Source organism: Tachyglossus aculeatus, chromosome 22 (genome assembly GCF_015852505.1).
Source record: "Tachyglossus aculeatus isolate mTacAcu1 chromosome 22, mTacAcu1.pri, whole genome shotgun sequence".
In the NCBI taxonomy this organism is placed as follows: Eukaryota; Metazoa; Chordata; class Mammalia; order Monotremata; family Tachyglossidae; genus Tachyglossus; species Tachyglossus aculeatus.
In genome coordinates, this window is record NC_052087.1 from 18,899,674 (window position 1) to 18,912,506 (window position 12,833).

Genomic DNA, 12,833 nt, shown 5'->3' on the forward strand with positions numbered 1-12,833 from the left:
TTTGACCTTCAAAATTGAGTGGGGCTCCAGCAGTGTGGCTTAGTGTAAAGAGCACAGGTTTGGGAGTCAGAGGTTCTAATCCTGGTTCTGCCACCTACCAGCTGTGTGACTTGGGGCAAGTCACTTAACTTCTCTGTGCCTCAGTAACCTCATCTGTAAAATGGGGATTAAGACTGTGAGCCCCACGTGGGACAACCTGATTACCTTGTATCTCCCCCAGCGCTTAGAACAGTGCTTGGCACAAAGTAAGCACTTAACAAATACCATCATTATTATTATCATATCATCCTTGCACTTCCCAAGCGCTTAGTACAGTGCTCTGCACACAGTAAGCGCTCAATAAATATGATTGAATGAATGAATGAATCACTTGAAAGCACTGTAATATAACCTGAGGCATTTTTTTTCAATTCAGAATCAATTCATTAGGAAGATTCATCTGATACACGGCCATCACTTTCATTGTCAGGTTATTATACTTTGATAAAAAATGGCAAAATTCTTATGAGAGTAACAAAACTCAGTAACCAGTGTCGGTTTCAAGACTAGACTGGCATGCATGGAAAGCATTAATGAGACACGGTCCTGACAGTTTGAGATGAATGAACTGAAAGAAAATATACATAGCAGAAATGATTAGGCTTAAAGTCAATCATGTGCAAATGGGTTAGAATGCCGTTCAGTCATTTTTCCCACAAGCATTTTCAACTGATGCTTCAAGGTGGAATAACAATCACTTGGTAGGTGACAGACAAATGTTCAAACCCCTTTTCTAAAATAAATTACTTAGGGATGCAGTGGTTTCATAATATATTTCAAATTAGCACCTTGAGTCTTCAAGGTTTCGAAACTACAGTCTTTGAATGGATCATGAGAAATGGTGCCAAGTGTGAAGAAAGCACAGGTGGCCCCAAACTCATGATCTTCCTTAGGCACAACTCTTTGAAGTGTCAGCAAAATAAGCCTAGTCCTGTAGCTTGTTTCTGAGCTCTCCACTATCCCTCTGGGAACATAGCGATCCCTCCCACTCCACCCAAGGCAGAGAAGGGAATGTCCAGAGAGAAGAGTCAGTGTGAAATAGGTGCCTCTGAACAAGGGGTTGACAAACTCAGTGAGCAGACGAGCCCCCCAAAATGAGAGCTTTAAGCAGCTGGTACACAAAAAGCCAATCACACATTTTAAATATCCATTCACATAGTTCCATTGTGAAGTTTATGGATTTTAATACCTCAAGTCCCCACCCTCAGCTGAAGTAACACATCTAGATCCAAGAAGAGTCAGATACGGCTCCAAAACCATAGGTTGCCGACTCTTGTTCTAGATTAAGAGATTCTCAGAACAAAGACATGTTGAATCCATGATTTCCTAGGCAAGTTTGTGAAAACAAAGTGACAATATTAATGAGACTCAAAATCAGGATTGTGTGTTACCTATGAGACAGCCAACATCCAGTTCAATGTCTTTCTGGGGAAAGAGGATGACTGACTTCCAAGGGCTTGTTTGGGTATCCAACACAGACCCACATTAGTTGATAGAGTATTCCTGCATCTGCAGCAATGGCAGCATTGAACTACCACCGCATGGAGAGAGTTCTATATTCAAGAAATGGAACCTGGGTCACCTGAGGGAGACCAGCTTGGGAGCCCCTGAAGAGACTGGAAATAAGATCAGAACCAGTTGCCATTAACCCAAGAGTTAATGGTACCTCCACAGAAAAAGTCTTCTGCAGAAAGGTAGCTTGCAACACATGGAGAGAGCTCCTCTAGCATGCTCCAAATTTCTCATCTGTATTTGCCTACTTACTGGAATTATACAGCTCAAAAATCTTCACACTAATGTATATTTGCCAACGGTGTACTCTCTCACAAAGATCAGTATGGTGCTCTGCACAGGGTAAGCATTTAATAAATATCACTACTACCACCACCAGTGTTCCATTTTGGCTACTGGCTAAGTGTGCATGTGTAGTAGTAGCAGTAGTAATAGTATTTATTAGGTACTTGCTGTGTACAGAGCACTGTAGTAGGTACTGGGAGAAAATACACAGGTAATAATAATTTTGGTAGTTTGTTAAGGCCTTACTATGTACCAGGCATTGCACTAAGTGCTGGGGTAGATAAAAGCTAATCAGTTTGGACACAGTCCATGTTCCACATGGGGCTCATAGTCTTAATTCTTATTTTACAGATGAGGTAACTGAGGCACAGAGAAGTTGAGTGACTTTCCCAAGGTCACACAGCATTCATGTGGCAGAGGTGGAATTAGAACCCAGGTCCTTCTGAGTCCCAGACCCATGCTCTATCCACTAGGCAACACTGCTTTAACCGCTGTCCCTGTCCCTTAGGGGGCTGAAAATCTACTTGATTTTCCCTGTCCTTGTTCATGAATGTGTGTGAATGAGTGGGAAACAGGAGTGTGAAAAAAATGAGAACTGATGCATGCAAATGAGAGGGCAAACAAGTGTGAATCAATGTCAGATATTAGTTGTGTAGTTAAGGTATTTATTAAGCACCCTCGTTACCAAGTCCATACTAAGAAGAATAAGATGATGATGATGGCATTTGTTAAGCACTTACTATGTGCCAAGCACTGTTTTAAGTACTGAAGTAGATACAAGATAATCATGTTTGGCATTGCCCCTTCCCCTAGGAGCTTGGTAAAGTATGACAGAAGCATGAGCTATGTTCTCTATCTACAAGGTGATTAAACTCTGACAGGGGAGACAACACATAAAAATTTATAAGTGGGGTAATCAAAATAAAGCAATTGATTGAACAGTGTATCCACATATACATAAATGCAGAGGAAATGTGTCTATGCGTGTCCAGTTCCTTCTTGCTTGTCTTGTTTTTTTCTTCTACCTTTAGTTGTCTTTCCCCTTTGTCCATTCCCCTGTTATCCAGGCAGAGGTTACATGGAGTTTTCCTGTCTGCCCTCCCCTTCTCCAGTTATAACTGGAACCTGTTGCTCCACAGCTATAACACCTGTCAACACTCTACCATGCCCTGCCTCCTCCACCAGCCCAGTCACAGCACTCAAGACCTGAACTTAAAACCTCATCCCTCTGGGGCATCGCTATGTCCCTTCCTTATCCCCCAACATCCATTCCTGTTACTACTGCTTCACTGGGCCTCCTGAAATATCCACTACCTAGTAGATAAATTTGTCCTCTTCCTGGACCTGCTCACACCATCTACTCATCATCATGGTGTACTGGTTCTTTCCAAGCCCGTAGAATTGTAAAGTTAAAAGGTCTTTTGGCCAAAAAAAAAAAAAAATCAGACATCACTTACACTCACTCCTCACTCTACACTCCACTGTCACCAGGAAAGACAAACCCAGGAAAGGGGAAAGGAGATTTAATATATGTACACATGCACGTGTGTGTGCATGCACTTGCATGGATGTGTGGGCTGCGTGACTCTTCCACAATTTTCTTTCCTAAATTTATATACTTTTTCTAAATTTAAAGTTTTTAGGGGGGAGATCTTCTATAGAGTGGTTTTTCCCTGAGGAAAGTTCCAAAGTAGAAATTTTAAATGAAGAAGGAAAAAAAAAACTTACTGGCCATGCTTTTGTCCTTCCTCTCCTTCTCATCCCATTCTGGACCCAGCCTAGTGATGCTGGAGGGAAGGTCACTGGCCTTCAGGCAATGATTTGTCACAACCACAAAAGCAATTGTTACACTTCTCAGCTCCATAAAATTGGCATTTTTGAATAACGGCTACCACTTATTCAAGTAAATACCAATGTCCGTTTGTGACAAACTCACTATAATTAATGAGCACTCCAAATTAGTCTGATTAGTCTGACACGAAAACAGGATACTGGGGGTAGTAGGGAATGAAGAGGCTTGGTATACAGGTTAGATCATATTTCAAGAAAATTACAGTGAGAACCACATTAAAAACTAAATACAGTGGGCAATGCTTCAACCAAAGCCTTTATTGGGGAGGTGATACAGCCTACATGGTGGAAAGACAGAAGACCAAATTAGAAATCTTGTTTTCTAATTCCAAGTCCAGGATAACCCAAGTAAACATTCAGAACCCCAGTTTAATCTCTCAAAGAGTGAGGACAATGTTCATAAAGATCCAGAACTAAATGATGTCATGTAAATACATTACAATGCACCTAAATGAACAGTAAAGTCACAGATAAAAAGCTGTTGGAAAATGAATCAGCTTATATTCCACTCAAACACAAATACAAGTGTCCACTCCATAGGGTATATCTAATGGTCTGTGTTTGACAGTCACACTGACATTTCCAGCCTCTGATTACAAAGATCATTCCCTGGCAAAGTGAATAAAAAAGCTGCTTGACAGCAAAAGAATAGAATTATTACAGACCTAAAGGAATAAATCTGAGACCAGGTTGGGGAACACAATGATAGGCTTTGATTCTTCCATCTATTCAAAATCTTGTACTGACTCAACCAACTGAACTCGCCTGCTCCATCTTCCTACCCTGTAAGTGAATAGAAAAGTGTCCCTGGGTGGATTAGAAAATGTCAAGTGATGCTCTGACTTAGCCACTGACTCAGTCTTGAACAGCTTCTGAAGGCCAAAAGAGTTCATTAAAAAAAGGATTAGATTTGTGATTTATAAACTTCCTCTATACAAGCTGCAACATATTCCTCTGGCCTTCTCTTGCTTTTACGGGGTCATCATGTCATGATGCAGTGAGGTAATTCATTCATTCAATTGTATTTATTGAGTGCTTACTGTGTACAGAGCACTGTACTAAGTGCTTAATGCCACAGCACTTTCAAAATGAAGCAAAATAAAATGCTCCCATCATAGAGCACCAAATGTGCCTCTCAGAGACATCAGCATACTAGAAAAACACAAAGAACTCAACTAATTTACAAATGACAAACAGAGATCTTGGAGAGGGCATGAAGTTGTAGTAGCAATAGAATAGAATACTATTGCTGTAGTACCAATAGAATAGCTTTCCTGGGATCTAGGTGGATAAATTAATTAATGTATGGACCCAAACTGATATTAGAAACAATTTTGGTTCACCAGAGATAATCTTCTCAAATATCTACATGGTTCTAGGTGATAGAATTCCCAGAAGTAAATTAATGCACAAGAGAGAGTAATGATTCATCTGGACTACAATGTCCTGAATAATTTTTTTATAAAATAGCTATCATAGTCTTTAAGGTATCATAAATAGCAGATACATATTACTTCTAGAGATTTCTTGTCCCAGATTCTGTTAAATTTACAGAAAAAGGTAAGTAGATTCATTAATTATTTCTCCTCCCAAATGAATCTGTTGTGGAGGGCATGCTAAGAAAGAAAATTTCCAGGTGATAAATGTACTAAATAACATTCATTCATTCAAATTTATTGAGCGCTTACTGTGTGCACAGCACTGTACTTGTACTTGGGAAGTACAAGTTGGCAACATATAGAGACGGTCCCTACCCAACAGCAGGCTTTACATGTGATACAAAGGTGTAACGAGAAACAAAAAAATGGAAATATGCAACCTATTATTTCCTAGCCTACTTTAATAGCCCAAACCCACTCCCTTAAGCACTGTCCCCATCTCTCCTTGTCCTTGACACTGTCCAACACATTCTGAGTCCTTTCCCTGCTATAATTTCTGTTTTGGGTCAATCTGTCACTCTCCTGTTCAACTTGCAGCCATGAGACTTCTCTAGCTCTAAGGAAACTGTTGAAGGTTAATCATACCCATATCCTCCTGAAATCCAAGAGAAATAATTGCTAAAAATTATACACAGCCTCAATTAAAATGGATAAAAACATGAAATTGTAGCTAAGTTTTACTTGGCCCTGTTACATTTATTTTTTTCATTTCTGCATATTGAACTTATGATTACCTACTCTGTGACTCAGTCTATTAAAAAATGTATTCTTACTGTTAAAAGTTAAAGTTTTTTCCTCCCAAATTGAAAGCAATGATAACATTTCTCTACTACACTCAATAATCCTACTCAGTGCATGACTACGTGATTTCAGACCTTAATGGAAAACAACATTTTCTTTTCATGGAATGGATAGCTGTGAGACTTCCATTTTAAAATGTCTTTCATTTACACTGAACTGCACTTAAATGATGCTTATAATTTAACATAGGCAGAGAATTCAGGATATTAAGATTAAGAGATTCCTTTGGGCAGTTGGACTAAGAACTGCTACTGTCATGACTATCATGTCACATGACAATTTTCAGCCCTAGAAAAATGTGGTCAAAGGTTTTCATTAGTAGTGTTCAGATTTGCTAGGAAGCTTCCATACTTTCTGCCCAGGACATTGAAGAAAATAGAGAAGTGTTACCCTGACTTAGTCAGTGTCTATTAAATTAGTACTATGTGAGGGAGGAAATAATGCAAAACATAACATGGGCCACATGGTCTTTGTTCCTTTAGACTCTAATTATTGCATGATACTGTAGGTATGCTAGTTGCTAGAGGCCCTCACAGACACTAGACCTACAAATGTGGTGCAATGTCACATAAGTTGTGATTGATAAGTGGCATTATGAAATGACATCAGACACTCCATTTTCCAAAATACTGTCTGAAGCCACCTGAACCTAGGGCATTTTTCCAGGGGACCTCTGTCTTTCCCACATGCTCCAGAGTCATTTGGCTCCCTTCCAAATTTGACAGGTGCCACGTCTTTGTCCTGGAACTTGGAAGCTGGAGCTGAGGTGGATAGAGGCTTAGTGTTTGAAATATCACTACTTTATATTGAAAAAGGAATAAACCCTCTAGACTGTAAAATTGTTGTGGGCAGGGAATATGTCTGTTATATTATACAAGCCCAAGGTCTTATTAGGCACCCAATAAATACAACTTACTGACTGACCAGCTGAAAACTGGTTTGGCTAGTTTAAAACCAAATGAATGATCACTCTAACTGTATGAAGGCAATTTGGTGTTTTGCAATAACTTCTATAGGATTAATGGAAAGCATAGATCCCTTTTCTGACTCTCTCTTTTTTAAATTACTACTCATATCACAAGTTTCACTTGGTGTTTGTTCCTGGGAAGGTGGGTAAGAAGAGTTTTTGTAGTTTTCTTCTATCGTGCCCTCTAAATTTGCCAGCTATGTGTTGCTCCCAAGAGCCATGAGGGCCAAGAAAGAATTGAAGTAGTTTATAAACTGGGCTGTAAAAATGAAAGCAAAACACAGGGGAAATATGTGATTTGAATTTCAGTTTAAGGACATACTTCTCTAACTCTTGGCCTGCTTCTCAACCCTGACCTTATTATCTTTTGGATTTTCTGAGTGAAGTGAACCTATCATCTTCAAATGTAGAATCTGGGTTTACAGTAGTAAATCATCCAGATTATTCAGGCCCAGACAATTCAATCTTAAAGCCGAGTTGTATTATCACTCCCTTTGCTCTCTCCCTCTCTCCCCTCCCCAAAGCACTTACGTATATGTGTATATATCTATAATTCTATTTACTTATATTGATGCCTGTTTATTTGTATTGATGTCTGTCTCCTCCCCTCTAGACTGCGAGCCCAATGTGGGCAGGGATTGCCTCTCTTTATTGCTGTATTATACTTTCCAAGCATTTAGTACAGTGTTCGGCACACAGTAAGCACTCAATAAATGATTGAATGAATGAATGAATGAAAATTGTGAATCCCCCATCACCCAACTTGCTACTCTACACTACATTCCAGAATTAAGTGCTTAGTACAGAGCTTTGCACACAGTAAATGCTCAATAACTATGATTGAATAAGAACTGTCCAAATGGCACAGACAGACACTGATGACTTAACCAAGCTTTGCATTTTTCCACTACTAGTCAGGAACATTTGGCCCCTTACATTACTTACTGATCAGCCAGCTAAGGGAGGATGGCAGTCCTTCATTTTGCCATCAATCAGTTGTATTTGGGTGCTTACTTTGTGCAGAGCACTTGGAAGAGTTCAATTAAATTGATGGACATAATCCCTGCCTTCAAGGAGTTTAAGAGAAATAGTGTGGCTCAGTGGGTAGACTACAGGCCTGGGACTCAGAAGGTCCTGAGTCCTAGTCCGGGCTCTGCCACATGTCTGCTTTTGACTTGGGCAAGGCACTTAACTTCTCTGGGCCTCAGTTACTTCATCTGTAAAATGAGGATTAAGAAAGTGAGCCCCATGGAGGACAGGGACGGTGTCCAACCTGATTAACTTGCTACTACTCCAGCACTTAGTGAGTGCTTAACAAGTACCATAATTATTATCATTACTATTATTACAGTCAAGAAGAAGAGACAGATATTAAAATAAACTGCAGGTAAGGGAAGCAATTGTATATGAGGATATGGAATAAAGTGCTGTAGGGGTGGGAGTGGGGTGAGAACCTAAGTGTTTAGCAGGTAGGGCTAAGTGCATAGTTGGGAGCAACAGGGAGGAAAAGTAGGGAGGAGGAAACAATATGATTTCAGGAGGACTTTGAAAACAGAGAGTGTGCTGGGCTGTCAGATAAGTAGAGAGAGGGAGTTACAGTCAGAAAGAAGAGCATGAGCAAGGAGCTGACAGGGTGAGGCGAGAGGTAGGGACAGTGATTAGGTTTATTCATTCATTCAATCATATTTATTGAGTACTTACTGTGTGCAGAGCACACATTAGGTTGGTATTTGAAGGAATGATATGTACAGGCTAGGTTGTAGAGGAAGAAGAGCATGGATACAAAAGGGAGAGAGTTGACTGCCTTGAATCTAATGGTGAGCATTTTTTTCTTGATGCAGAAATGGCTGGGTAACCTTCAGAGGTCCTTGAGGAGGGAAATGTGTGCAGAATTACTTCTTTAGAAAATGATATTTCAGGCAGAAAGTGTTTCTCTGGCCTGGAATATTTGCACCATCGAGTGCAAAATGTATTGGGGGACCTTAATTAACCAGATAATTTGCTTGAGCACAAGCCAAACAAAGATAATAGGACAAGAGTCACCCAAATAAGGTGCTGCTGTGCCTTCTGTTACTAAACCAAGCCAAGAGATGTGCGACTTGAGCTAGAATGTCTTTTTTCAGAAAACAATGCTAGGGTCAAAAAAAAAATAAACAGTTCAGGATCTAACCTTTTACTCTGTCCCCTCGGTGAAGGTGAATCTCTCCATCTACTAGAGGTTGATATGGCTTCACGACCACAAAGAGTCTTCCAGGAACGGCACTGTACAGCTTGCGCTTTGGGCCCTGATAGTCGAAGGTGGAGACAGTCTCCTTATTAGCACCAGGACTGAAGCCAGCACTGGAAAAGATTAAAAAAAAAAAAAAGGAGAAAAAAATTAATGTTTTAAAATTCATGCTGACTTTTCTACACTGTCCCAGAGGCGGACCATACCAGACTAACAGTGATGAGTATGATCAATTTGTAGAAACGCAATTATTAGAAATAAAAGCAAAACTATGCTACTGCTCTTTTATAAAGACCATGTCTCTGTTACATATTATCAAGGGCAAAGAGGAGGCCATTGCTAATTCTAAAATGTTGTTTAATAAATGTCAGTGGAAAAATAAAAGTCTCAACACTTTCTCAGATAAATGTGAATACAAGCCATTCAGAATCAAAATAAATAACATAATTTACCATTTAATGCTGAAATTACTGCTATTACCTGACGTGTTCACAAAAGTATGACATTCTTACACCATAATTTCTTTCATTCATCCATTTTCCCAAAGATGTAGAAATTTCTGTACTGACTTTTTAAAAGGTGAGAATTGTACCTTGACTTTGATGTATTTTCATAGAATAAGACAAAAAATGTACTTGAAAAAAATTATGGAAACTGTCTTTAACAGTTCCTTCCTAAAATTATACTATAATTTTATCATCTTGGTGAAAGTGGCATAATGCAGTATCTATTTTAAAACAGAAAAAAAGAACATTTTAACTATTTTATCAATGATAATCAGTAGTTGTCACATTTGCCTTATTTGTAGTGATATTTAGATGACAAATTAAGCAGACACAAGATTTCTGAGTTACAAGGAGGATAATTTCCTGATCCGGAAAGTATAGGAAAAGAAGCAGTTTGGTTCTACCAACAGGGAAAAGGCTCCAATGATGGTTAAAGAAAAACTTTCTACTTCGTCACTTTAATATATTAGAATACAGTTGGCTTTTTAAGCAAAAAGATTAGCTCAGCATGCATACCTCTACTCATCAGAACTCCCCACGGTCTCCTTAGGTCCCTAAGCATCAAACAAAAATGCCTCACATTTGGCTTCAAGGCTAAGTACAACTTGTCCCCCTTATCTTTCTGCTCTATTCACCTGCTATTCCCCAACTCTCTCTTCATCCTTCCTCAAGTTAACCTTAGAACTTAACCTTGCTCTTCTTCTTGACTCCATCCCCTAGCTCATACTGTTCCCTCAGCTTGGAATTCCTCCCTTCCCTAATCTGACAGGCCATAGCTCTCTCCACATTCAAAGCACTCCTAAAATTATGCATCTTTGACTATGCCTTCTTCAGTTAATTTCTGGCACCCTAAATTGTATAAACCCATCATCCATATTCATTTAGCTCTTATGAATTTATTCTCAGCTTCACTACTTTTGTATATATGTATATTCAATTTTACTTTCAATTATTTATCTCACCTATGATATTTGTAAATATCATTCAATGAATCAAGGGTATTTATGGTGTGCTTATTTTGTGCAGAGCACAGAACTAAGTGCTTGGGAGAGTAAAGTACAACAGAGATGGTAGACATGCTCCTTTATCCACAAGTAAAATGGGGATTAAGAGTGTGAGCCCCACATGGGATATGGACTGTGTCCAACCTGATTATCTGGTATCTATCCCAGAACATAGTATGGTGCCTGGCTTATAGTAAGTACTTGACAAATACCATAAAAAAGCAGTTTACAGTCTAGAGTCTACAGTCTGCATTTAATGTAAATAAAAATCATGGATATGTACATAAGTGCTGTGGCATTGAGGGTGGGGTGATTACCAAGTGTTAAAACTGTACATATCCAAGCACAATAAATATAAGTAACTGCATAAATATTTCTATGTCTGTTTCCCCTGTGAGGATGTAAGCTCTCTATCGACAGGAAATTAGTCACTTCTTTTTTTGGTACTTCTTTGTATGTATTTTTATACATACAGAGCATTACACCAAATGGGCACTCAATAAATACTACTACCACTACTGATATTATTACTACTTCTGGATCCTTACCCAATTCTCTTCTGTTCATGTACAGGGAAAGGGGACAATTACTTGCTTCCAGGATAGTGGTGGTGCTAGACAAAGTCACTTGCATTTCTTTTCCCCCTACAACTATATTGTTTTTCTCTCCAGCCAAGTCTATCCCTGGGAAGGGAAACATCTCTGGATGTCATGTGGCAGCCATCTTGCTTCCATGGGGTGAGCTGAAGAAGGGTGGAAACTTTGGCAATTTGGGCTGTTCCTCACTCTGCACCACCTACCTGAAAACACCCTATATTCCTCAGGCACAAAATGTAAAGGCACCCCCAGCCCTCTTTTCCAACTGGTTCTAGAAGGAATGAGGGTAAGAATATCACTGAACACTGTCACTGGGACAAGAATAGGAGAAAGTCAGTATTCCAAACTAAAATCAGAACACAACTTGGGGAACTGGATAAACGCTTGGGGAAATGAGAAAAGTAAAAAGTAATTATAAAGGAAATAATGATAGAAGCTGGAGCTGGAATGGAAAAGAGAAAACATAAACCAAAATATTCAGTTATTACAAGCTGTCCGGGGAAAGACAGACAAACAAGAAAATACAGTCAAAGAGAAAGGGGGAAAATTAGGATTTTCAATTTATAATAAAGGCAAGAAAAAGAATCACAGAAAAGGTAACAACAAAGACACTTAACTTTTCAAGCAGAAAACTGAAGGGCTTTATCAGCAGACCAACAGAGAATAGATGTAGGAAAGAATCAACAAGCTGATCACATTTAATACAGGACTTAAATAAGACAACAAAGATTAAATGTTATAAAGAGCAGTTGTTGCCTAATTTTGTCACTGGTCTTGACATATCATAATATCCATGAATAAAGTAAATAAAATCACCAAACAATAATAATGGCGGTATTTGTTAAGTGCTTACTTTGTGCCAGGTGCTGTACTAAGCGCTGGGATGGATACAAGCAAATCGAGTTGGACACAGTTCCTCTCCCACTTTGGGCTCACAGTCTTAATCCTCATTTTACAGATGAGGTAACTGAGGCCCAGAAAAGTGAAGTGACTTGCTTAAGGTCACACAGCAGAGAAGTGGGGGAACCAGGATTAGAACTCATGACCTTCTGACTCCCAGGCCTCAGGCCCTAGCCACTACGCCATGCTGCCATGAAGACACTGGTGGACAAACCCACAAACCCACGTACAATAATTATTTCTTAAATTGTCTCAATGTTACATTATCTCAATATTTGTTACATAGTCTTAAACTATTCCAAATGGGTTGAATATCAACTCTATCATACAAAAGAAAGCTTTCTGAGAGTACCCGTAACTGGAATAGTTAGGTGTCTTATACATCAATATGATACCCAATCTCTTCTAATGACCTTATTAATAGTCTGGTACAGACAACTAAGTAGCTTTAGATCTGGTGGTTCCAAATTTGAAAGTGCTGCAAGGACTAAATGTAGAGGAGTAAAGAGAAAAACAGAGGATAGAGACATTCTGAATGTGGGTTGGATTATGTACTGAAAATGAACTGTAACCTAGAAAACTATTAATCTATTTTAGGAAAATAAATTCAAAAATCAGTCATTGAGTGTGAAGCAAGCACTTGGGAACCTCCAAAATGGCCATTTTGTTGTATACTTGTAAAGAAATATAGGTTCAAAAAAGTTTA

The 12,833-nt window shown here is 39.0% G+C and overlaps 1 protein-coding gene across 2 annotated transcripts in view; it reads right to left on the reverse strand.

Moving 5' to 3' along the window:
- Positions 1-12,833, reverse strand: part of SHANK2 (SH3 and multiple ankyrin repeat domains 2) — a 734,882-nt gene that overhangs the window by 395,705 nt on the left and 326,344 nt on the right. For both annotated transcript variants that reach the window (XM_038764461.1, XM_038764460.1), the window contains one exon: positions 9,065-9,234. In XM_038764461.1, the coding sequence (XP_038620389.1) occupies positions 9,065-9,234 (170 nt within the window). The remainder of the gene's footprint in view (positions 1-9,064; positions 9,235-12,833) is intronic.